The 27,959-nt window shown below is 40.5% G+C and overlaps 1 protein-coding gene across 1 annotated transcript in view; it reads left to right on the forward strand.

Moving 5' to 3' along the window:
* mrc1a (mannose receptor, C type 1a) overlaps positions 1 to 27,959 on the forward strand; it is a 154,569-nt gene that overhangs the window by 20,633 nt on the left and 105,977 nt on the right. Inside the window, exons 4-6 of the mRNA XM_060824977.1 lie at positions 17,592 to 17,756; positions 22,659 to 22,772; positions 25,418 to 25,564. Of these exons, the coding sequence (XP_060680960.1) occupies positions 17,592 to 17,756; positions 22,659 to 22,772; positions 25,418 to 25,564 (426 nt within the window). The remainder of the gene's footprint in view (positions 1 to 17,591; positions 17,757 to 22,658; positions 22,773 to 25,417; positions 25,565 to 27,959) is intronic.

Consider the following 27,959-nt stretch of genomic DNA (forward strand, 5'->3'; position numbering starts at 1 on the left):
ACCCCTCTCACCTTAAACCTATGCCTTCTAGTTCTGGACTCCCCACACCAGGGAAGCGATCATATCTATTTACCCTATTCATGATCCTCATGGTTTTATAAATGTCTATGAAGTCACCCCTCAGTCACCAGTGCTCCAGAGCAAAGACATCCAACCTATTCAGCCTCTCCCTATAATTCAAACCCTCCAACCCTGGCAACATCCTTGTAAATCCTTTCTGAACTGTTTCAAGTTTCACAACATTCTTCTGATAAGAGGGAGGTGAGAATTGCACACAATATTGCAAAAGTGGCCTAACTAATGGCTTGTACAGCCACAACATGACCCCCCAACCTCTATACTCAATGTGCTGATCAATAAAGGAAAGCTTACCAAACACCCTCTTCACTATCCAATTTACATGTCACTCTACTTCGGAGGAGCTATGAACCCGCACTCCAAGGTCTCTTTGTTCAGCAACACTCACCAGGACCTTACCATTAAGTGCATTGATTTGCCTTTCCAAAATGCAGCACCTCGTATTTATCTAAATTAAACTCCATCTGCCACTCCTTGGCTCATTGGCCCATCTGATCAAGATCCCATTGTACTCTGAGGTAATCTTCTTTGCTATCCACTGCATCTTCAATTTTGGCATCATTCTGCAAAGTTACTAACTGTACCTCTTATGTTCACATCCAAATCATTTATATAAATGACAAAAAGCAGTGGACCCAGGCCGCCAGTCTGAAAAGCAACCCTCCTCCACCACCTTCCATCTTCTACCTTTGCACCAGTTCTGCAGCCAGATAGCTATTTCTCCCTGTATTCCATGTGACCTAATCTTGCTGACCAGTTTACCATGAGAACCCTTGTCGATCACCTTACTGACGTCCATGTACATCACATCCGCCACTTTGCCCTCATGAATCCTCTTTGTTACTTCTTCAAAATAAAAAAAAAATTGTACAATGCACATTATTTTCCTTTGGTTCTCAGATGCATTACTTTCCATAAGACCCAATTGGATATCATGTGCCAGTTCTTTTATTATTACTAGCAGTTTACCACATTCTTCCTCATCATAAATTACAATATTCTTATGATTTGCAAACTTCTCAATCATGTCCACTACAATTAAGTTTAAGTCATTGATATATATCACAAAAAGTAAATGATCTGGTACAAAATCCTATAGAATCCTGCTGGAAACTGCCTTCTTATCACCTTTACTTTTTGCTTCCTGCCACTGAATCCATTTTCAATCTAACTTTTATTGACTTTAACTTCCTGACCAATACGCCTTGTGGAATCTTGTCAAAAACAGTGTCAAAACACAGATAAATTAATTCAAATGTGCTTCCCTCATTCTTGTCACCGTTTCAAAAAATTAAAACATATTAGTCAGCCTCAACTTATCCTTGACAATTCCACACTGTTCTCCTGGATCAATCTGGGTATTTTTAAATTACCATTAGAACTGTCTCTGATAATGTTCTTTTCTCAACGAATGCCTAGCACCAAGCTTAGACTGACTGATCTCTAATTGCTTAGTCTATTCCTTTATAACATGGTAGACACTAGCTGTCATTCGCTGTTATCTAGTCCTCTGACACTATGCTTGTTTCCAGAGAAGATTAGAGAATGATAGTCAAGCCTCCAACAGTTATTCCATTCTTCCATTAACAGTCTAGAATCTATTTCATATAGAGCTGGTAATTTATCACTTTTGAAACATGTTAATTCCTCTAATATTTATACTCTTGTCTCTTTTTCCCCATCCATTCAGGGTGGCACGGTGGTTAGCACTGCTGCCTCACAGCGTCAGAGACCCATGATCAATTCCCAACTCAGGCGACTGACTGTGTGTAGTTTGCACATTCTCCCCATGTCTGTGTGGGTTTCCTCCCACAATCCAAAGATGTGCAGGTCAGGTGAATTGGCCAAGCTAAATTGCGCGTAGTACTAGGTAAAAGGGATGAATGGGTGGGTTGCGGGTTGGTGTGGACTTGTTGGGTTGAAGGGCCTGTTTCCACACTGTAAGTAATCTAATATTTTATTATTATTCTTTCCTAAAAAGCATTCATGATTCCCTATTGTCTTTGTTGCTTCATTTCTAAACTGAGTTTCATCATAAATATCCTGCATCAAAGGAGACTTATGCATAGCACAAAGATTACTAAAAAAAAAGCTGAATGCACTGACATGCACGTGGCGTTGTTGTACAGGAAACTTCCTCTTGACATCCACATCTGGACATTGTCTCGATGATCTATTTTTCTGTCTTTCCCTTTGCAAACTTTCAGAGACACTGTTTTTGCGTGCAAAACATGATGATCTGTCAGCTTTATCTCCAAGCCAACATGAAAGGAGATGCAAAAATAAAAGCAAGATTCTACATCTATTAGAAAATAACCCAGAAAATTCTGGAAAAAGAAGTTGGCATACCTGACAACATCTGTAGAGAAAAATAATTAATTAGGTACAACTCTCTGTTAATTTTTCTAAGTGTGATGACTAAAACACCACCACCATGGTGAAAATTGTGGAAAGAGAGAGAGAGAGAGATAGACAGACAGAGAGACAGAGAAAAATGGCACAAGCTTTTGAGGTCATCATCTTGTTCTCCATCCATACATTCATACCTCCAATTGTCCCCAGATTGTGGCAACTTGAGTCTCCCACATCCCTCTCAAAATTTGGTAAGTAATTTGCCAAGGTTTCCTAGTTTAAAAAATAGTTACTTTTCTCATTTGCCAGGGATGGAGATGACTGGGAGGTGAATGGCCCTTAAGTGACCACTAGTTAACTATTTAAATCTCCCATAGTACTTCCCAGTGGTGCTTAATTGCAGAAATTATCTAAGGCCAACTCAAATCCCATTAATTCACTTTCTCTCCATCTTTCCCACCACCTCCAAAGTGGGAAAAATCACACCCTCATTTCAAGCCCAAGATACTCTTCCTTGTTGTAGCCATAAGACATTCAGGAGTGAGAAAGTGTCAAAGTAGACAAGGTCCCTACTCTTTCATCTGATGTCATGTGGAATGTGTGCTTGCTGGTAGTGTTAAAGATTGCAACATGCAGAGCTAGGTCATAAATCAGCTCTTTCAGAAAAGGAGGAAAGGAAACAGGCAGGGATTCAGCATTGAAGGGAGCATTGCATTTAAATGAAAGAAAATAATGTAATTGTTAAAGTAGTGTACTGCTGTTTCGGCGTGCTGTTTAAGTTACAGAAGGTGTATGCTTAAATATAAAATCTTATTGGAGATGGTGAGATTTTCTGAAGATATAAGTGTAGGAAACCCTACAACCATCTTCAAAGCTGCTTTGGTCATTGTTTCAGATGGAAAAAAGTTCCGAACAGTGTACAGGCCATCCAAATGAAAGATTGATTTCAAGTGTCTGAAAGGGAAATTACAGTGAAAATCGAAGTTTTCTGGCAGAACTTCATAGCAAACAGTTTAATCTTGTACAGATGGCTGCTGTATCCGTTCTTTCACAAAAAGTCAACTGCAAAATAAAAAAAAACGTGGAAGTCATTGAGAAATAAAACAGCATCCTTGATTCATCAGCAGCAGCAATTGTCTCCAGTGTATCCAAGACTTCTTCCTTTCATTGTTCTGCAGAACTGCACCATTGTTGTATAATCTAGATACAGACAAGCCATGTTGTGTTCAGGAACAATTATCTGGTAGGAGAAAGTGAGGACTGCAGATGTTGGAGATCAGAGTTGAGAGTGTTGTGCTCTCTACATTGGGGAGACAGGGAGACAGGAAACCCAAAGAATCCTTTCACATCCGACAGCAATTTACGTGTACCTCCACCAAAGTTATCTATGGTACCCGTTTGCAGCTGATGTGGTCTCATCTATATCGGGGAGACAGGATGCCAACTTATGGATCGTTTCAGAGAACATGTCTGGGACACCCACACCAACTAACCCCACCGCCTTGTGGCTGAATACTTTGATCCCCACTCCCCCTCCACCAACGACGTGGAGGTCCTGGGCATCCTCCATCACCAAACCCTAACCACCAGATGTCTGGAGGAAAACGCCTCATCTTCCACCTTGGGACTCGGCAACCACACAAGATTAGTACGGATTTCACCAGTTTCCTCATTTCCCTTCACCCCCACCTTATCCCAGATCCAAACCTCCAACTTGGCACTGCCCTCTTGACCTGTTCATTGCCTTGCCCATCTATCCACTCCATCCTCCTCTCTGACCTATTACCTTCTCCCCCACCTTCATCTATCTATTGCATTCTCATCTTCATTTCCCTCAGCCCCACTCCCTCCGAACTATCTCTTAGCACCTCAGCTCTCAAGCCGCATTCCTGATGAAGGGTTTGTGCCCGAAACATCGATTCTCCTGCTCCTCAGGTGCTGCCTGACCTGCTGTGCTTTTCCAGTACCAAACTCTGGACAGCAATTATCTGGTTCCCAGATATGAATAATTAACAAGAAATGTCGAAAAGAGACCTGATACTTTTGATCATTGGTGCCTGTGAAAAATTCTGAACAGCATTGAATCATACCAGGACAACCCACAAATACTTTCTTCGTTTTCATGTCACCAATTCTGTCTTTCTTCGGACATTACACCAGAACATTGATTTCCAGAGTGTCTAACCAAATACATGAATTACCAACAGTGGTGAAATCATAAGTGAGTGTTCTACAAAATGCTATAGACCTCCCATATATAGGACTAGGTGATTCAGCAGGAAGTAGCATTTCCATCAGAATAAGACTCATCCTACTATGGCAATGTCTCTGGTTGTAAGTTTGCTCGCTGAGTTTGTGGATATGTTCTCAGAGATTTTGTCACAATGTGAGGTGACATCTTAGAGTCATAGAGATGTACAGCATGGAAACAGATAATTCAGTCCAACCCATCCATGCTGACCAGATATCGCAACCCAATTTAGTCCCGCCTGTTATCACCTGGCCCATATCCCTTCAAGCCCTTCCTATTCATATACCCATCCAGAGGCCTTTTAAATGTTGCAATTGTACCAGCCTCCACCACTTCCTCTGTCAGCTCATTCCACACACATGCCACCCTCTGCATGAAAATGTTGCCTCTTAGGTTTCTTTTTATATTTTTCTCCTCTCACCCTAAACCTATGCCTTCTAGTTCTGGACTCCTCGATCCCAGGGAAAAGATGTTTTCTATTTATCCTATCCATGCCCCTCATAATTTTGTAAACCATATAAGGTCACCCCATAGCCTCCGATGCTCCAGGGAAAGCAGCCCCAGCCTATTCAACCTCTCCCTATAGCTCAAATTCTCCAGCCGTGGCAACATCCTTGTAAATCTTTTCTGAACTCTTTCAAGTTTCACAACATCTTTCTGACAGGAAGGAGACCAGAACTGCATGCAATATTCCAAAAGTGGCCTAACCAATGTCCTGTACAGCCGCAACATGACCTCCCAACTCCTGTACTCAGCACTCTGACCAATAAAGGAAAGCATGCTAAATGCCTTCTTCACTATCCTATCTACCTGCGACTTCACTTTCAAGGAGCTATGAACCTGTACTCCAAGGTCTCTTTGTTCAGCAACATTCCCGAGGACCTCGCCATTAAGTGTATAAGTCCTGTTAAGATTTGCTTTCCCAAAATGCAGTACCTCACATTTATCTGAATTAATCTCCATCTGCCATTTCTCAGCCCATTTGCCCATCTGATCAAGATCCTGTTGTAATCAGAGGTAACCTTCTTCGCTGTCCACTACACCTCCAATTTTGGTGTCATCTGCAAACTTACTAACGACACTTCTTATGCTCACATCCAAATCCTTTACATAAATGATGAAAAGTAATGTCCCAGCACAGAGCCTTGTGGTACTCCACTGGTCACAGACCTCCAGTCTGAAAAACAACCTTCCATCACTACCCTCTGTTTTTTTACCTTTGAGACAGTTCTGTATCCAAATGACCAGTTCTCCCTGTATTCCGTGAGATCTAACCTTGCTAACCAGTTTCCCGTGGGGAACCTTGTCGAATGCCTTACTGATGTCCATATATATCACATACACCACTCTGCCTTCATCAATCCTCTTTGTTACTTTTTCAAAAAACTCAGTCAAGTTTGTGAGACATGATTTCCCATGTTGACTACCCCTAATCAGTCCTTGCCTTTCCAAATACATGTACATCCTGTCCCTCAGGATTCCCTCCAACAACTTGCCCACCACCGACGTCAGGCTCACTGGTCCATAGTTCCCTGCCTTGTCCTTACCACCTTTCTTAAATAGTGGTATCACATTAGCCAATCTCCACACTTCTGGCACCTCACCTGTGACTATCGATGACACAAATATCTCAGCAATGGGCACAGCAATCACTTCCCTAGCTTCCCACAGAGTTCTAGGGTGCACTTGATCAGGTCCTGGGAATTTATCTACTTTTATGCATTTCAAGTCATCCAGCACTTCTTCCTCTGTAATATGGACATTTTTCAAAATGTTAGCATCTGTATCATTAAAAATCACACAACACCAGGTTATAGTACAACAGGTTTAATTAGAAGCACTAGCTTTTGGAGCGTCGCTCCTTCATCAGGTGGTTGTGGAGGACGCAATTGTAAGACACAGAAGATATAGCAAAGGTTTACAGTGTGATATAACTGAAATTATACATTGAAAAATACCTTGATTGTTTGTTGAGACTTTCATCTGTGTGCCTACCATGATAGTTTCACTTCTTTCATGTGGAAATCACAAAACATTTTTTAAAAGGTTACATTCTCAGGATAACTGTAACAATTGGTGTTAGTCAGACTGTATGTTGAAGGTGTTAGCCTCCTGTGTTCTCTCTGTGCCATAATGTTTAGACTGATTCTACTGTAAAAAGTGAGATAACAGAGTCTTACATGAATTCATGCAGTTTTTGAGCAAAGTGCAATGTAACTCTGCAAGTCCAACTTCATCCCACAAATATGTGTGTGTGTGTGTGTGTGTGTATGTGTGTTGAGTGTAGAGTGTCTTAAGTCTGTGAGGCAGTGCATGTGTGAGTGTGGGAGTGTGTGTGTCTGTAGGGGTGTGTGTGAACATCTGTGTGCATGTCTGTGTATACGTGTGTCTGTGTGTATGTATGTGTATAGGAGAGAGTGAGTGTGTGTGTGTGTGTGTGTGTGCGCACATGTGTAGGAGTGTCTGTGTGTGTGTATAGTGCAATGGTGGTCACCTGTAATGTGACATGAACCCAAGGTCCCAGTTGAGGCCCTCCCTATGGGTACCGAACTTAGCTATCAGCTTCTGCTCAGCCACTTTTCGCTGCTGCCTGTCCTGAAGTCCGCCTTGGAGGATGGTCACCCGAAGGTCTGAGGTCAAATGTCCTGGACTGCTGAAGTGTTCCCCAACTGTGAGGGAGCACTCCTGTCTGTTGATTGTTGTGCGGTGCCCATTCATCCATTGCAGTAACTTTTGCTCGGTTTCCCCTATGTACCATGCCTCAGGGCATCCTTGCCTGCTTCGTATAAGATAGACAATGTTGGATGAGTCACATGAGTACATGGTGGGAGGTGTCCCCACGTGTGATGGTGGCATCCATGTCCACACTCTGACACATCTTGCAGCGCCTACCATGGGTTGTATGGAATTGTCCTGAAAGCCGGGCAGCTTGCTGCGAACAATGATCTGTTTGAGGTTTGATGGTTGTTTAAAGGCAAGCAGTGGAGATGTGGGAAAGGTCTTGACGAGGCATCTCCAAATCACGACTACTATCTATTTCCTACATTCTATATCTTCCATGTCCTTTTCCACAGTAAATACTGACACAAAATACTTGTTTAGTATCTCCCTGATCTCTTGCAGCTCCACAGAAAGGCTGCCTCGCTGATCTTTGAGGAGCTCTATTCTCTCCCTAGTTACTCTTTTGTCCTTAACAGACTTGTAAAAACCCTTTGTATTTTCCTAATCTCTATTTGCCAAAGCTATCTCATGTCCCCTTTTTGCCCTCCTGATTTCTCTCTTAAGTATACTCCTACTGCCTTTATACTCTTCTAAGGATTCACTCGATCTATCCTGTCTATACCTTACATGTACTTCCTTCTTTTTCTTAATCAAACTTGTGTGAGCCTCTGGTGAAGCATTGGTGTTCTGTCCCACTTGCTATTTATCTGTCGCGATTTGTTGTGATGGGTGATATCATTTCTGGTTCTGTTTCTGAGAGGTCGGTAAATGGGGTCCAAATCTACATATTCGTTAATGGAGTCCTGGTTTGAATGCCAGGCCTCTAAGAATTTCCATGTGAGTCTTTGTTTAATCTGTCCCAGGATGGATGCATTGTCCCAGTCAAACTGGTGCCCCTCTTCACCTGTGTACCTGTGTTAGTACCATATACAAAATGCCCTGCAAGGACTGCAGCAAACATTATATTAGACAAACTGGCAGGAAAGTAGCCGCCAGGATACATGAACACCAACTAGCTACCAAAAGACATGACTATCACTAATATCTATACATATGGATGAGGAAAGGCACCACTTCGACTGGGACAATACAACCATCCTGGGACAAGCCAAACATGAGAATTGCTAGAAGCACAGCATTCCAACTGGAACTCTGTCAACAAACACATTGACTGGGATCCCATTTGCCACCCCCTGAGAAAAAGAACAGGAAATTACATCACCAGAGGAAATGACGTCACCACAGGAAATGGATTCACCAACCCAAGGAAACCCAAGCACATAAATAGAAAGTGGACTATATCATCGGTGCTTCATCTGGAGGCTCACTGATGATGTTACCTAGTAGGATGACAAAACATCTGGAAATGAACCTTCCAGCTCAGTGAGCAAACCTACATCTAGAACCTCAAGCTGAGCTACAAGTCTTCTCAAAACTTGTTAGTAAGGGAGTTCTGAGAGGGATTAAAGAGCATAGGGAATGGAGTGGGCATATGAAGGGGAATGAGAGAGAATGGGTTATGAAAGGGGCTTGGGGGGCATGATAGGGTGAAGAGTGAACATAATCATAAGGCAACAGCATGGAGTATATGAGGAGAGTTGATAGAGTATGGGGTGTGTGAGGGAATTGAGGGGAATGGAGGATTAGGCCAACAGTCATTCAGTAAATTGCAGGATGCCACAGTGAGTATGTGTCCTCTAGCCTGCTGACCACAGCATCCACAGGCCTTCAACAGGGGAGCAGCAGCCATGATTGCAGCTCATTCTCAACTTTCTGAAGTGAAAGTTCATGCATTTTCCCTCAGCCTTCAGGAAGGTGATGACTGTGAAACAATTGTAGATTGCCTTAAAACCCTATCTTGTTCACTAACACCTTATAGGTAAAGGAGCATTGCCACTCTTACCATCAGATCAGGAGACCGCAACATAGAGGAGCAGGATTAGGCCTGTTCCACCAATTGATCATGGCTGATATGTTTCTCAACCCTATTCTCTTGCCTTTTCCATATAACCCTTGATCCCCTTACTAATCAAGAACCTATCTACTCTATCTTAATTACACTCAATGACTTGGCCTCCACAGCTTTCTATGACAATGTATTCCACAGACTAACTATTCTCCAACTGAAGAAATTCCTCCTCATTTCAATTCTAAAAGGTCGTCACTTAACTCTGAAGTTATGCCCATGGGTTCTTGTCTCTTTTACTCATGAAAATATCTTCTCAATGTCCACTCTATCCAGATCTCTATCCAGATTGAGCACAGACCCAGAGTTCTTAATGCTCCTCATATGACAAGCCCTTTAACCCCGGAATCATTCTTGTAAACTGCCTGTAGATCCCCTCCAATGCCAGTACCTTCTTAATTAGAAACAGGACCCTGTATTGGGCACCAGTAAGCTCTATGTCCCTGCTTTTGTATTCTAGCCTTCTCTCATAAAATGAATGCTAACATTGCATTTGTTTTCCTAACTGCCAACTAAACCTACGTGTTAGCCCGAAGACAATCCTGAACTAGGACTCCTATTTCCCTTTGTGCCTCAGACTTCTGAAGCCTTTCCCTGTTCAGAAAATATCCTATGCCTCCATTCTTCCAAAATCCATAACCTCACACATTCTCACATTGTATTCCATCTGCCACAACTTTGCCCACTCGCCTAGCCTGTCCAAGTCCTCCTGCAACTTCCCCGCCTTCTCAACACTAGCTGTCCTTCAATCCATCTTTATGTCATCTGGCAACTTAGCAACAATGCTCTAAGTTACTTCATCCTGATTATTAACGTTTAACTACCTGGTCAGGCTACATGTAACTTTAGACCAAAATAGAAACTGATTGAGTCTTAATTGCCCTCTGAAATGTCTTAGCAAGCCACTCAGTTGTATCAATGACTATGAAGTCTCAAAACAGGAATGAAACCCATTAGACCGCTTGGCATTGTCTAATGCACTAGGAATGCCAATGATATACCCAGCCCTGTTGGCGCTGCAAAATCCTCTTTCCCAACATCAGGCAGCTACTGCAAAAATTGGGAAAGCTGTCTCACAGATTAGTGTAGCAGAAGCCTGACATAGTCATAACTTACACACATTGTACCAGACAACATAATCAGAATTCCTGGGTATGTCTTGCTCCACCAACAGAACAAACCCAGCAGAGATGCCAGCACAGCGGTATACACTTGAGAGGTAATTGGCCTGGGAATTCTCAAGAACGCTGGATGCTCATAATTATACTACTTCCTGTCACAGCTTATAACTTGCACTGTGTCAGAAAGTTCAGCCAAGAAGGAAGTGAGGAATTTCAATGGTTGGCAAATATCACACAGAGGAGTGGCAGCCAGTGCCAATATAATACTGAAAAAATATACCTGCTAGTGATTTTAGCTAACAGTTGAAATAATTTGTCAGAATCATTGGTGACCTTTAAGCGGCAATTGGATAGGTACATGGATAGGTGCTTAAGCTAGGACAAATGTTCGGCACAACATCATGGGCCGAAGGGCCTGTTCTGTGCTGTATTGTTCTATGTTTTATGTTCTGTAATTTGCTCGTGATTTGCAAAACAAAATAATTGATTTATTCAATTATTCCTTCAAGCTATGTAACATGTTATGTAGTTTCATTGTGCCTTGACTATATTGTACAACATCATTTATGTATTATAAATTATGCATAGACTTTTCAGATCCTATCACTCAATTCTGACCTTTCTCCAGAATCCTCATAAAAATATGATACACTTGTATTAATGGACACATCTGAAAGCTCACACCAGTTTTAAATGAATTGATTTGGCATATTTGTGACCATTTGGACCTGTCAATGATTTTTAGTTTACTAATTTTCCTACAATAATGGAGCTAGACTCACATTAAATATAATATTAAATTGATCCTTATAGGTCATTATTGTCTTCAGCCAATGATGCATGAATAGTTGCATAAAATTAGGATAAAGTGAAATCACTCAGTCATCTGATTTCTTGTTCAGATTGATATCAGTTAACGCAAGCATTTCTTTGAGGTCTGCTGTGTTGAATCATTTACTTTTGTGTAAACAAATTGCATTTTGCAAGTCAGCTGTTTTAATTGCTTACTTGAGTAGGTTAAATTGCTGATGGTATATCCTTTCTCAATGATTCAGGATGGTCTTCCTTTAGCAGCCATTGATAAGAGCTAAAATAATTAATGCAATGTTTATACAGCCAACTTGCTAGATTGCCTTAATGACCCATAAGTTGGTAATGGCTTATAACAACAAAACTGTGTTTGGCAAAATGTAATAGTGATGGAGTTGATGACAAGTGCAAAGGTAACTGTTCTATCGATGTCATCTGACTTTCCACAAGTTGTTTATTATAAGTTCTGAAACATTTTCAGTATTTTCTGCACTGTTAGTTTGAAACTAGTGAGTTTGTCCTTCTGACATGGCATGCTTGCAAAATACTCCAGGCAGCAAAAGGCTCACAGCTATCTAGATTTCCCAGAAACTGACGGATTAGCACTCTGGAGAAGGTCAGGCAGGAAGCTTCACTTGTGATGTGCTCAAAAAGATAAAGCTGTTACCCGAAACACTGAAACTGATCTTGGAGTGCACAAGCTCCAGATTTAAATCTCATCTGTGCTGTTGTGCTTCCAAACAAGTACTTGTGGAAGTCAAAGTTGATGATTCATTGACCTTTTTCACTTGCAGCCAGGTTAGGGACGAAATGAACCATGCAAAATATGTCCACTGTAAATTTGTTAAAAGGCAATTTTACCAATTTAATATTTATTAAAATCCAGAAAGAACTATCAGTTAATTCAATAACACGAATTTGCAATCACAAATGTACATTACAAGGCACATCAGCTTTAACTCTGCCCAATGGGCTCTTTAGTAAATGATAATTTAGTAAGTCCACTTGCCTCTGGAAAGAAGACCGTCAACATACGTGGTACAGTCAGATATGCATACCCCAGGGATCGCCAGACCAAACCTCTCCACTTGCTAATGGGCAAGTGGCTGTCTTCATCTCAGCTGCAGAACCAGGGATTGCATTGAGACATAGCGGGAAGGTCAGAAAGTAAAACTAAACCTTTAGAGGCCACTTTGGTGGCACAGGTAACAAGTATCACACTTGCATGAATTTAAACATGTTTGTCCTACGTTGTTTTGTTTGAATTTCTGTGTATGTCTAAATGTAACTGTGGCCGTGTGATGTCCAACCTCATGTCCACATAGTATGTACAATGGATCAATGCTGAGAGCCTGTTGCAGCATGGGGAAGCTTGAAAAACAATGTATGCCTAGGGCTATAAGTTCTGCTAACATTAATGTGCCTCATTCTAAAACATCACTCTTTTTTTGATGACCTCTGTGTTTAGAAAAGTTGATGTGAATGAAGTGATGAATGATGTGTGGGGCAGTGAGGTGTACAGTAGATAGGGTAACAATGCATTAGGATCAGCCAGAATTAGGGAATATGCCATTTTGTGACATACACAGTGCATGGATTTATGTTTAATGTTTCTCTTTAAAAGTCCTCACATAGAAGGGTCCTGTAGCCTTCTCCCTCAATGCTGAGACACCCTGACCACTCCAGGTATGGTCACAGCCTTTTTCCATTCCATTATGTAATTTTGTATTCCCAGCATGATGGAAGGTGACAGATAGCACTCTTCAACCAGTAGTTTCCAGCCTTTGCTGTTATGTTTTGATAATGACTTGAGCATCATGATGTCCCTCCTGATAGGCCTTCCCCTGAATCCCACAGGCTTTGACCTTGCCCAGGTCCTCACTCTGCCTGTCTAAATGAGCAGAAGCTGTCCACCTTTCTCCCTAGCCTCTGACATATGAGGTGACCATGCCAGCTGTGGTCATACACACAGATATCTATCATATAAGACCATAAGACATAGGAGTGGAAGTAAGGCCATTCGGCCCATCGAGTCCACTCCACCATTCAATCATGGCTGATGGGCATTTCAACTCCACTTACCAGCGTTCTCCCAGTAGCCCTTAATTCCTCTAGACAGCAAGAATCTATCAATTTCTGTCTTGAAGACGTTTAGCGTCCCGGCCTCCACTGCACTCCGTGGCAATGAATTCCACAGGCCCACCACCCTCTGGCTGAAGAAATGTCTCCGCATTTCTGTTCTGAATTGACCCCCTCTAATTCTAAGGCTGTGTCCACGGGTCCTAGTCTCCTCGCCTAATGGAAACAATTTCCTAGCATCCACCCTTTCCAAGCCATGTATTATCTTGTACGTCTCTATTAAGTCTCCCCTTAGTCTTCTAAACTCCAATGAATACAATCCCAGGATCCTCAGCCATTCCTCATATGTTAGACCTACCATTCCAGGAATCATCCGTGTGAATCTCCGCTGGACACGTTCCAGTGCCAGTATGTCCTTCCTGAGATATGGGCACCAAAACTGGACACAGTACTCTAAATGGGGCCTAACCAGAGCTTTATAAAGTCTCAGTAGCACATCTCTGCTTTTATATTCCAACCCTCTTGAGATAAGAGACAACATTGCATTCGCTTTCTTAATCACGGACTCAACCTGCATGTTTACCTTTAGAAAATCCTCGACTAGCACTCCCAGATCCCTTTGTACTTTGGCATTACTAATTTTCTCACCATTTAGAAAGTAGTCTATGCTTTTATTCTTTTTGCCAAAGTGCAAGACCTCGCACTTGCTCACGTTAAATTCCATCAGCCATTTCCTGGACCACTCTCGCAAACTGTCTAGATCCTTCTGTAGCCTGTCCACTTCCTCAGTACTACCTGCCTGTCCACCTAACTTTGTATCATCTGCAAACTTCGCTAGAATGCCCCCAGTCCCCTCATCCAAATCATTAATATATAATGCGAATAGCTGTGGCCCCAATACTGAACCCTGCAGGACATCGCTTGTCACTGGCTGCCATTCTGAAAAAGAACCTTTTATCCCAAGTCTCTGCCTTCTGTCAGACAGCCAATCCTCAATCCATCCCAGCAGCTCACCTCGAACACCATGGGCCCTCACCTTGCTCAGCAGCCTCCCGTGTGGCACCTTATCAAAGGCCTTTTGAAAGTCTAGATAGACCACATCCACTGGGTTTCCATGGTCTAACCTACTTGTCACATCTTCAAAGAATTCCAACAGGTTTGTCAGGCATGACCTCCCCTTACTAAATCCATGTTGACTTGTTCTAATCAGACTCTGCTCTTCCAAGAATTTAGAATCGTCATCCTTAATGATGGATTCTAGAATTTTACCAACAACCAAGGTTAAGCTAATTGGCCTATAATTTTCCATCTTTTGTCTTATTCAAAGTGTGTGTGTGTGTGCGTGTGTGAGAGAGATATTTAATGGATCTGAGAGATGCCATCTTGGTTGTGAAAAGTTCACAAATGTTGGATGCCAACATCTGTGTAAGGGGGCTGCACCCAGCTGGTGGCCATAGACCTTACCTGGAGACACTGTCTGATACTGAATAATAATACCCACTCTGAATTTCTTGTCAAGAATGCTCAAAGGCTATCTTGTTTAATGCAATTGGTAAGATAGGAAGCTGCAAATTTAATGAGGTGAATTGCAGTGTTTATATGTCATTTAGCAAGCTATAATCCCCTTAATCAACAATTTGCCCTGCTTAGCAAGTAACACATCTCACTGCTCACAAATGCAGAAAAAATGCAGCAAATTGCTATCAATGGGCCTTGCTGGATTTCTCATTCTGATTCGGCCACAAATCTCAATATTGCCTGCATCACTCAGGATCCCATAAGATTCTGCCTTCGAACTGCACAAACAATCTAAATAGTAGCTTACAGCTTTCTGAATGCAGGCTCCATATAACTCTTTCCCATGTTATCCCACTTTAACAAACTAATGGTCTCCGAAATTTGAAAGCAATTTCCAGCCAACAAATATAAAAATGGTAAAGTTATTGGTTTTGCTGACCGGTCACGAGGCTCTTTCCTGCCACCCACCCTTGAGTGTCTGGGCAGTGAAGGTTAGTTTTCAGAATAGTTCCTTGTTACTGAAAGTGACAAAGATCTGCTTCATCTTTAGCTAAAAAATTTTAATAGCAATTTTTTTTGTTCACCATTTAGTCATTTTGTATTAAATATTCAACGCATAATACCAATTCTGCACGATATTATGCAATGCAATCAAAAAATTGAAATTGTTTTGCTGTGGAAGTATTTTGGAATTTGTCTATGCAATGTTACATTGCTTAAGATTAACAGAGTTTTAAAATCTGCAAACACGCATTATTCTTTTGTTCACTGACATTTCGTGCTGATTACTGATTGTATATTGCAATCACTTTATTTTCCTGTTTATAATACTTAGCACTTTATAAGTTTCTCCAAGAAATTGCAGTTTCCTTTCTTTCTTAATCTATTGCACAGCTTTCCTCCCTTTTAGGATCAGAGCAGCGTTAGTTGTTTGGAGACAGGAAGAGGAAAAGATTCCATTCATAGTTTCACAAACATATCCTGCGTATCTTTATTCGCTATTTGCACCATTTTCTTCTTGGATGTAGAGGAAAGCCTATATTTTATGAAGTGTTGTTCCTTGCTTGATTTTGAAACAACAAAGACAGTATCAAGATAAATTGATGTACAAGTTGATGTACAAATGTGTACTAATTTTCAGCGCAAGTGTAATTTGTCTAGCTATTGTTATTGGCAGGAAATGGTGGTGGTGGGGCTCAGTACTGAACAGAGTCAGACCTTTCCCTCCAGGAAGTGAGACTGAACAGTAAAGGATGGATTTGGGCTAGCTGTTGTACTGTTAAGTAGAGAATAGCAGAGACCTGTGCAAATCATCTGCCCATCCTGTCACTGCAGAGTGTAATTATAATTTGAGGCTGTATGTTCCTTATATCTTGGAAATGAGGCCTATCATTGCCAAATTTTCATTCATAGACTCAGTATTAAAATGGTTTGCTCTGGCACTCTGAAATTCTTATATTAGTACCTATTCATAATCAATTTCTGTCAATTTTTAGAGGTTCTAATTAATTTGTAAGGCATGATATACACAAATATGAATGATTTGTTCTGAAAGTCATATCACTCAACTGAGTACTCATTTTGTGAAAAGTTTTAAAAAGCGTTTCCATCATCCATGTTTCCTTCTTCTCAGTTCACTTATGGACTCTGTGATATCACTGGCAAAAACTACATTTTGTTGTTCATCCTTAATCCCACAAAATGCTGGTGCTCGACATTTTTAAATTACTGCAATCTACATGGTCTACATTCAAAGTGCTGTTAGGGAGGGAGCTCGGGATTTTGACCCAAAGAGAGTGAAGGTTGTTTGTAAAGAAGTTCCAATACATTGAACCAGTGACTGGTGAAGGAATGGTTACATATTTGCAACTCAGGATGGTGTGTGACTTGAAGGGCAACCTGCAGGTTTTAGTTTTCCAAGCTACTCTTTGCAGTTCTGTCATGGGTTTAGAAAATGCTGCTGGAGAAGCCTTGGTGGGTTGCTGCAGTGTCTTTTATAGATGGCACAAACTGCTGACACCAAGTGATATTGAAGGAGGAATATTTAAGGCGATGGTGGTTGGATGGTTTTATGATTAAATGAACTGTCTTTAATCTCTATTCACAGTACATGAAGTATCAACCCAATTGACTTTTCCATTTGACCACTTGTGGAACATTGCACTGGAAGTAATGTTTTTATTAAGGCATGCTCCATTTTAGTAACTCTCAATCATATTCTCATTCATTTCTGGAGGAAATATTTAATAAAGTCTTGCAACTTCCTTCAATTCTGCATGGTATGAGCATGCTGGCTGAAACATAAAAAATATCATAGACAAACGGACTTAATATTTAATTAATTGTGGATGCAAATAGGTATGTGTTGCTTATGTATATACCAGAAGACATGGAGGTGCTGGTGTTGGACTAGGGTGGACAAAGTTAAAAATCACACAGCACTAGATTATTGTCCAACAGGTCTATTTGGAAGCACTTGCTTTCAGAGCGCTGCTTCTTCATCAGGTAGCTGGTGCAGGAGTTGCGTTCTGAAAGCTATCACATCCAAATAAACCTGTTGGACTATATTGTAACCTGGTGTTGTGTGATTTTTAACTTCATACCAGAAGAGACAGATTTTCTTTTACTTTACAGAAAAATTAAATAGTTTCTAGACATACACAGTTTTAATGGTAAAACCTGTCTGTTTTTATAGCCAGTACCTGTGGTACTTTATGGAAGAAAGATCCTTTAACAGGCACCTGCTACCAAGTCCTCTATAATTCAGCTTTAACATGGCATGAAGCAAGAAGGAGTTGTCAGCAACAGAATGCAGACTTGCTGAGTGTGACAGAGCTGCATACACAGACATACCTCGCAGGTAACAAATTATTGAACAAAAATGTTTTTCAAATGTTATTCTCAAGCAAAGCAGTTATTAATTTTATTGATTTTTTGCTGCAGGAATGGTCTCAAAAGCATCTATTATTAGTTTGTGAAAACCAAATCTTTCCAATACCTATATTTTTAGGTTGTATCCAGTGCTATTTCTTGTTTGAACATGGACTATATTTATGTTTAGAGCATTTATTTGTGTTAAATGAGATTAAAAATATGAGAAATAAAGCTGAAACATTTATTTCTAATTCTCAGACTGTAAGGATTGTTGCTGAGGCAGCTGTTGTTACTCTAATCTTGGTGAGTTGCTGCATTGCATCCTGTTGATTGAACATATTGGGCAAGTTTGAGCTCTGCAAAGACAGGCAGCATCAATAGGATGTTTAGCTCATATTTGAATTGGATTTCTAAAGAGGTCACTCTCAGGCGGAGAAGGTTGTGTCTATGCATGCTTATCTGTGTAGATCCCAAATAGACTCTTGTCAAAGTTTCATACAAGAAATTATTCGCAAAACTGAAAATATATAGATATGAATCTAATTGTGTCACATCATTTGATAACTGGTTCACAGTTAGGAAATTAGGGAGACTTGCAATTAGTGGTATGTAACGAGGTAATGTTCCCTACTCACCTCACCTCACTTGGGCCTTAACTTTCAACATGGCTATCAATGACTTGGATTCAGGAATGCATACAAGTTTGTAGCTAAAAATAAGTTAGAAAGCAGAGCACATTGTGTATTCCACCCTTATTCCAATTTATTTCCTTCTGATGTTTTCGTCCATGGCTCTATTACTTATATTTACCATAGAAAGAATGCAACAAAAGTTCACCAGAATAATTGTTAGAATAGCATATTGTTGTCATCCATGAAGGTATTGAGTCAACTAGGCCACTATTTACTAGAGTTTAAAAGAATGAGAGGGAGTCTCATGAAATGTGTAAAATTCCAGCAGAGCCAAACAGACTGGTTGCAATGATGTTTCCCTATGAGGCCATGAGGCTCAGCACAAGGAGTCATGGTCTCAAGAAATGGGGTGGATCACTTAGGACTGAGTTGAGGAGAAATGTCTTTGCTCAGGGTGGTGCCAGGTCATTGTACATTTGTAACAAAAGAGATAGTTTTCTGGACACTAATGGTGACAAGAGTTTGGCACTGAGATAGAGGATGAATCATTGTTGTAGTATCGATGGGATGAATGACCTACTGTTGCTCCTATATTACAGTTTCTATGTTTATATATTTTAAGGATTTAAACTTGACAATTGCAACAAAGTTTCTGTTGGCCCTTTACATTCTACCATCAATTAATGGGAACTCACCAATACTCTGCACCGGTATCCTAACTTTCACAAAGTCTTCTTTACCCATCACCCTGCACTCACTGACCAAATTGGTTCCTGGGTCAACAAATCATGATCATCTTTGTTTTCAAATCCTTCCATGTTCTTTGATCTCCTTATCTCTGTACTCTCCTTTACGCCACAAATCCCTGAGATATCTGCACTTCATTCAAGTCTGGTCTCTTGTCCATCCCCAATTTTAGTTGAGCCATCCTTGCTGTCCATGCTTTCCACTGCCTATGCCCTATGTTCTGCAATTCCCTCCAGAAGACTTTTCTGCTTCTCCATCATTCTTTCCTACTTTTGAGTCAAATGTAGACAGGCAGGAGGCTGGACGAACACAGCAAGCCAGGCAGCATCAGGAAGTAGAGAAGTTGACGTTTTGTGTGTAATCCTTCTTCAGGACTGAGGGTGGGTGTAAGGGGAGCTGCAGATAAAGAAGGAAGCGGGCACAGGGTGGTGAACTGGGGATAGGTGAAGACAGGTGGAGGGTACGATCTGCTTGGTCAAGGGGAGGAATGAATCTGGTTGGTGGCAGGGAGCAGTCGAATGGAGGGGGAGGGTCTAGGAAGGGAGTCAGGAGATGGGGAGAGAGGTTATTTGAAATTGGGGAACTCAATGTTGCGTCATCTAGGTTGTAGGGTGCTCAAACAGCAGATAAAGTGTTGTTCCTCTGAGTCAAATGTAGCCACAATAAGTATCAGAGGAGATATCTATCAATCTCAGTTCTCAGCTGGAGGCCCTGCATTATCTTCTCCTTTGAAGAAAGAAGTTAAAAATCACAAACACAGAGGCAGTGCCTCAAAAGCTAGTGCTTTCAAATTTCAAATGGACTATAACCTGGTGTTGTGTGCTTTTTAACTTTGTCCAAACCAGTCCAACACCGGCACCTCCAAATCTTGAAGGAATAAAATAGAGGGTTCTGAGTCTGATAAGAGACTATGTGAAAGGGAGAAGTAGTGGAGTGTGACTGAGAGACTAAGATGTTAAAATGAAATGAAGACCTGTATTGGCCTCATGCATTGGCAGTTCAAATAGTGATATGAAGTATCTACAGAGAGTGAGGAAAGAGTGAATCAGCAAGGGGTGCCACTTGAATGTTTTACAAGTTACGTCCACATTTATTTCATAGGGAATGAGTATAAAAATAGGGAGGGCTTGCTAAAACTGTACAAGACATTATTGGACCACAGCTGAAATACTGTGAACAGTTGGTCCCCTTATATCAGCAATGATCTACTGTACTGGAGACAGGCCAGAGAAGGTTCACTAGGTTGATGACAAGTAGATGAGGATGTCTTTTGAAGAGTGGTGAGTTGATTGGGCCTGTACTCATTGGTGATGCTAATTTCATAGCTTGGTTAAAATAAACTCACAATAAAGCCCACTTCAACTGCAAACAGATTATGATCTCCCCTGTCCAGGGGAATAAATTGAATTAAAATGTACCTGTGTGTCTCATGATGGCTATTCGGTGAAAGGAATCCAATTACACATTCATTTTGTTCTTAAATTTCCAACCATCATTTCTGTGTATATTTTACCAATTTCTTATAAATAATGTGAGGAAGTTTCCTTAATAAAAAGAACATGCATTTATACAGTGTCTTTTATGACCTCTAGAGGTATCATGTTGTTTTGCATCCAATAAAGTATTATTGAAATGTAATTATTTCTCTTTGAAATGCATCTACTTAGCTTGTATGTTTTGATGGCAAGTCATGGGTATTACAAATTGCATATTTCACAGTTAATAACTTGCACACTGTATCGACATTAAAAAAAACAAAATCACTTATTTAGTTAAATAATATGCAGCCCAGAACTCTTGCTGTTAATATAGAGTGCACTATTTGATAAGTTTCTGCACAACAGATCTGTGAACAGAGTTAGACCATAGAAGAGAGTCGTAGAGTCATAGAGTCCTACAGCACGGACACAGGCTCTTTGGCCAAAACTGGTCCATGCCGACCAAACGGTCCATCAATGCTAAACCCATTTCCCTCCACTTGGCCCACATTCTTTTAAACCTTTCCTATCCATGTATTTGTCCAAATGCCTTTTCAATTTTGTTAATGTACACACCTCAACCACTTCTGCTGGCATCTTATTCTACATGCATACCACCCTCTATAAAGAAAAAGTCCCTCAGGTTCCCTTTTATTTTTACCCCTCTCACCTTAAATTGATGCCCTCTCGTCCCTGATTCCCCAACCCTGGGAAAAAAAACTGAGCGGCATTCACCCTAATTGGTGTTAGGTTCTATGCTGTTTCTCATATATAGCCTAATGACCTAGACCTTGGTGGAAAAGCACAACTTAAAAATTTGCTTCAATCCAAAACTTGGAAGTATTGTTAACTCTAAAGAATATCATGTAGAAACTTCTAAAACACATTGACAAAATGAAGGAATAGGCAAGTAGTAGATAGAATATTGCATCCAGTTCTGGGCATCACATTTCAGGGAGGCTGTGAAGAAACTAGAGAGAATGCAGGATAGATATGCTGGAATGGTTGAAAGGAAAAAGAACTCAAGTTACATAGATAGATTGGAAAGGTTGGGGAACCTTTCCTTGGAGAAAAGAAGGTTGAGAGGGGATTTGATAGATTCAAAACCATGTGGAGTATAAGCAGAGTAGATGGGAAAAACTATACCCGTTGGTGGAAGAATCAAGAACAAAGGATCCCTGAAGTAATGACAACATAGGAAAAAGCTTTTTAACATTGTGAATGGTAAGGATCTGGAATGCCTTAAAGTGTGATGGTGGTGGCTTCACTAAAGACAACCAAGGGGAAAGTGGGTCATCATCTGAAAAAGAATAACTTGTGCATCTGAGGAGAGACAGTCAGGCAGTAACACTTAGTGAATTTCACCTTTGGAAAGCCTGTATAGAATGGGCTTAATGACTTCCTTTTGTTTTGTAATCATTCTGTGATTCTCTGTATCCAATTCTGGGCATTTGCAATGCTAAAAGCTCAAATGTCCCAATATTGATGACACCAACTTCCTTAAGATTTTGGCAGCAAGTTTCATTTCATGAAATTGCTTCCAGCCAACTTCCAATGACCTGTGACCTCACTTATTGGATTGCTGTTGACCCTTCTGTGTCTCCTGTCATGTGGAGCTTGGTCCTTGTAACTCTCATTCTTCTGTGTGCCATTTCTTCTTAGCTTTGGGTTAGTTAATACTAATTGAAGCTGTTCTTTTTTCCTCTGCAGTTCTATGTGGTAAGATCTACCATTTGGCTACAACTCTGAGAGTTTGTGTAAACATTTGTCATTTCCTGTTTTCAGCTTTGTTTGAGGGATATAAATTTCAATGCACACAGAACTGTTTTGTTCGTTAAGGGAATGTATTCAATTTCACTGTAATACTAATAATCAATCATTTTTTCCTTAGGCTGCTACAGGCCCTACTTTGACTAAGGTTCTAATTCTGCAGACCCTCACCTTGTTTTAGGAAATCAATTGTCCCAAAACATGAGAATGAGATGATGTTATTAGTAACTGTTCTGAGCAATGCATTTATCTTTCATTTAGGACTGATGAATGATTTTGAGACATCACTTTGGATAGGACTAAATAGCTTGGATCGTGACAGAGGTTGGCAATGGAGTGATCAAAGTCCCTTCAGATACTTGAATTGGGCTCCTGGTAAGTAATAGAAATGTTTCAGTATGTAACAAAATGGAAATAAAAATAATAACTAATTCTTGAGCTGATTGCCTGTGCCCTAGAATTCCTGGGTTCCAACGTCACAAATGTTGGCATTCACACTGAGCATCACTAGATTTGCGCACCATATAATTAGATCACAAGTCTTGGTTTGGATTAGCACCATTTGTGGACACACAGGTAAGTTGATATTTCAGAACGAACAGCGTGCAATGAAATTTGAACATAAGGATATGTGGATTTTAAGATGGGTGGATTAGGGGATTTTGGTAAACTATTACCATTTATCATAATCATTCATTTGCAACAGAACACAACTTGTGGAAGTTGGGCATGTGAACAAAGAACAAAGAAAGTTTACAGCTCAGGAACAGGCCCTTTGGCTGTCCAAGCCTGAGCCAATCCAAATCTACTGTCTAAAATGCCACCCAATTCCTAAGCATCTGTAACCCTCTGCTCCCCACCTACTCATGCATCTGTCCGGACACATCTTAATTGAATCTACTGTGCCTGCCTCTACCACCTCTGCTGGCAATGCGTTCCAGATGCCTACCTCCCTTTGTGTGAAATACTCGCCGTGTGCATCCCCCTTAAACTTTCCACCTCTCACCTTGAAAGCGTGACCTCTCATTATTGAATCCTTCACCCTGGGAAAAAGCTTGTCTCTATCCACCCTGTCTATACCCTTCATGATTTTGTAAACCCCAATCAGATCTGCACCCCACCCCCATCTCCTTTTTTCTAGTGAAAATAAACCTAACCTACTCAACCTCTTTTTCATAGCTAGCACCTTCCATACCAGGCAACATCCTCATAAGTGTTCTCTTCAAAGAATCCACATCCTTTTGGTAATGTGGTGACCAGAACTGTACACTGTATTCTAAATGTGGCCGAACCAATGTCTTGTACAATTTTCACATGACTTGCCAGTTCTTATACTCAATACCACATCCAATGAAGGCAAGCATACTATATGCCTTCTTGATCACTCTATCCACCTGTGCAGCAACCTTCAGGGTACAATGGACCTGCACTCCCAGATCTCTCTGCCCATCAACTTTTCCCAAGACTCTTCCATTCGTTGTATAATACGCTTTAGAATTAGTTTTGCTTAAATGTATCATCTCACATTTGTCTGGATTGAAATCCATCTTCCACTTTTCTGCACAACTCTCCAGTCTATCTATATCCTCCTGTATTCTTTGACAGTCCCTTATGCTTTCTGCTACTCCACCAATCTTCGTGTCATCTGCAAACTTGCTGATTATACCAACAGTGCCCTCTTCCACATCAGAGTAGTGTATAGAGTGATATGGAAATCCTGAAGTTTTGGTCTGTCATTCATGGTTCAGATAGAGGCTGTGATTTGCTGAACTCTTCCCCAGACCTGCGAATTATTGAAATCAGTGCAAATTTTAGCATGCCCATCACATACCCTTATTAAAATTCATAAAATATTATAACTTGTCCAATCATAGTTTCAACAGTGCTGAGATCAATCACATTTGAGAAACAACAAATTGGCTCTGAAAATTTAATTTTATGTTCATGGAGTGTTGTTACAAAATTGACTTATTAATCAGTTCATCATTTTGCAAGTCAGCTCATTAAGAGCTGACAGGCGACTAAGGTCAAGTATCTTTAAGAGACAAAAGAAGCTGCAGATGCTGGAATTCAAAGTAGACAGGCAGGAGGCTGGAAGAACACAGCATCAGGAGGTTATGAAGTCTACATTATGGATATAATCGTTCTTCAGCACTGGGGGAAGCTGCAGATAAAGGGGGTTGGTAGGGGCAGGGTGGTGAAGTAGGGATAAGTGAAGACAGGTAGTGGGTACGACCTGGTTGCTCAATGGGAGGAATTAATCTGATAGGTGACAGGAAGCAGTGGAAGGAAAGGGGAAGAGCTGGGAAGGGAGTCAGGGGATGGGATCGGGAGGTTATTTGAAATTAAAGAACTCAATGTTGAGTCCTCTGGGCTGTAGGCTGCCCAAGGGGAAGATGAGATATTGTTCACCAATTTGCGGTTTGGTGGCTGGGTGCCTTTCAGATATTTGGTTCTTGAAGTCTACCATTCAAGAAAGTAAGTTTATTTTTATTTTTCTTCTGGAGTTGGGGTCATAGGCAGAAGGAGGAGTGAGGCAAGAATGGGAATTGGTTTACAGGAGCTCACTTTTTCTCATCTGTGGCTCCAGTTGCCCCAAATTGGGGAAAGTTCCTAATGCCATGAATAACTTTAATAAGACTTCCCAATCTTTAAATTCTTTGAAATATGGGCCAAAATTAATTTTCTTTCTTTCCCTACCTATAACTCTGTAAACTTGGATGCAAACCTTTTGTGATTCATGCATAAGAACTTCTAATCCCAATGTCCAGCAGCTTTCTGCAGTCTTTTTCCATTTAAATAATATTGACCTTGTCTATTCTTCCCATTGAAGTGCACAAGCTCATTTTTTTCACATGATATCCCATTGGTTGAATTTTTGCCTTTTCATTTAACCAGTCTATATCTATCGATGGATTCTTTGCATTGTCCTTACCTCGTGCCTTCTCATCTATGTTTGTGTCATATGCAAACTGGTTGATGGCGCATTAACTTTGTTTTTCTTTCTTTGTAAACTCAAGGATATCCATCATCTGAGCCGGAGCATGCATGCGTGGTTATGAATCCTTTAGTGGGAGCAAAGTGGGAAAACAATGCTTGTTCTCTGAAACTGGGATATATTTGTCAGAATGATATTGAAAACAGAAATTCTTCTAAAGCTGTTGAAGGTTAGTCCTTCTATAACCATTTGAAACTGATACTGTTTGAACACAGAACAACAAATTTCACATGGATAGATGTTTTTAAGATCTTGCTTTAATTGAGTTAAGAATTCCTGTGTCTGTTAGTGTATTGGTCGGGAAGTTTTCTTCTTAGAACATATTATAGATTTATCTCGCAAAACCAAATAGAGGTAATTTTTATTAGCATTTTCATATTTCAGCCTGGCTTTTCCTCTGAAATGTTATAACCTTGCTGGAAGATTGATGAAGCTACCACAGAAACAATATGAATGGCTGAATGAGAGCATATGCCATTTCTCCTGGAGCTCTACTGATCATCTGCCAGTATAACATCAGGAGACTAGGAGATACCAACATCATTATCAATAACTAAACAGAACTTCTCCTCACATAGGTTTATTTATTTTATTCATCCCTGAAGTATGAGCGTCACTGGCAAGGCCAGCGTTTACTATCCATCCCTAATTAACCTTCAGGAGTTGATAGTTAGCCACTTTATTGAAACATTGCTTAGCACCTTACACCAAGAGTACAATGAAGAAATTATATGATTTTGACCCAACAATTGTGAGGGAATGCTAATATTGTTTTGGGATGACACATGGTTTGGTGGGAAACTTGCAAGTGATGACATTCCCGTGCGACACTGCCCTTGTCCACCAAGATTGTAGAAGTCTTGGGTTTGAAAGGTGCTATTGAACGAGCCTTAGCAAGTGGCTGCAGTACATTTTGTAGGTTATATAGCTTGGTGTCATTATGCACTAGTGGCAGAGGGAATGTGTAAGAGGAGGAATAAGATGTTGATTGAATGGGATTCTTTGACTTGCATGATGTGAAGCTGTCTAGGTTTTGTTGAAGCTGCATGCTTCAGTTAAGTGGAGATTATTCCATCACACTCTTGATTTGCACATTTTAAATGGTGACTGGACTTTGGGCAAGCAGGAGGTGAGTTAATTTCAGCAGAAGTCTCTCTGATCTGGCCTTATGCCCAAATTATTTGTGTGACTGAACTATTTAAGTTTCTGGTCAGTGGTAAAATCATAGAATATTGATTGTGTGCTATTGACTCTAATCCTAAACCGATTGGAATAGGTAAAGGGATAGTTGGGAAGTGAGAGATCTTTAAACATAAAATAATGAGAGTTCAGAGACAGTATGCTCCTGTTAGTGTTAAGGGCAAGGCTGGTAGGGTAGGGAATGCTGGATGATTGGAAAAATTAAGGCTCTGGTCAAGAAAAAGGTATAGACAATGGATCAAGTGAATCCCTCGGAGTATAAGGGTAGCAGGAGTATATACTGAAGAGGGAAACCAAGAGGACAAAAAGGGCAAATAGAGTTAAAGGGATTCTATAAATACATTAAGGGAAAAAGAGTGACTAGGAAGAGAATAGGGCCCCTTAAAGATCTAAGTGGCTTTCTATGCATGGAACTACAGGAGATGGGTGAGACACTAAATGAATATTTCACTTCAGCATTTACTGTGGAGAAGGATATGGAAGCTAAGGAACTTGGGGAAATAAATAGTGAGGTATTGAAAAAAGTTCATATTATAGAAGAGGAGATGCTGGATGTCTTAAAACGCATAAAGGTGAATAAATCCTCAGGACCTGATCAGTTGTTTCCCAGAACTTTGTGGAAAGCTCAGAAAGTGATTGCTGGACCCCTTGCTGAGACATTTGTATGATGGATGGCCACGGGTGAAGTGGCTAACAGAATCTGCAGCTGTAAGAAGTAAAATGTTGTGGTTTAAAATTTTCAGAATTGTATAGTGGTCTTGAATTCTATAAACTTATAACAGCTTGCATAAATCGTTGCTCCCTCCTGTTGTTCAAGCTCAGAACATAATAGAAGGTACTCAATGCACGTTGTGCAGCTTTGTATTTCACATCTGTAGCAACCCGGCTCTGCAGAATTTCACTGACTGATATTTAATAATAGATGACACACTTGACCGGTCATAATCTCTACAAATTTGATCTACATATTGATTTTGAAACACTTTTAAAAAAAAATTGTACCTCTCAAAATCTATTTTCTTGTGCTTCAAGTACATCTCTTAAGACATAACTACTGATTCTTTTTTTTATCACTTCTGGGATATGGATGTTGATAGCTGGGCCAGCATTTATTGCCTGTCCCTAGCTGCCCTTGAAAAAGTGGTGGTGAGCTGCTTTCTTGAACTGCTGCAATCCACTTGACCCACAATGTCCTTAGGAGGAAATTCCAAATGGACTGAGGTGCCTCAAGGTGACTTTTCTCAATAGATATTAGAAAAAGATACATTACGTGTACCATAGGTAGAAGTGCATTTTGTTTAAATTGTTTTCTTGGATATTGTACATAGAATACATCCTTCCTTATTGACTTGATCCGTATAGAG

This window comes from Hemiscyllium ocellatum, chromosome 5, assembly GCF_020745735.1.
Source record: "Hemiscyllium ocellatum isolate sHemOce1 chromosome 5, sHemOce1.pat.X.cur, whole genome shotgun sequence".
Lineage (NCBI taxonomy): Eukaryota > Metazoa > Chordata > Chondrichthyes > Orectolobiformes > Hemiscylliidae > Hemiscyllium > Hemiscyllium ocellatum.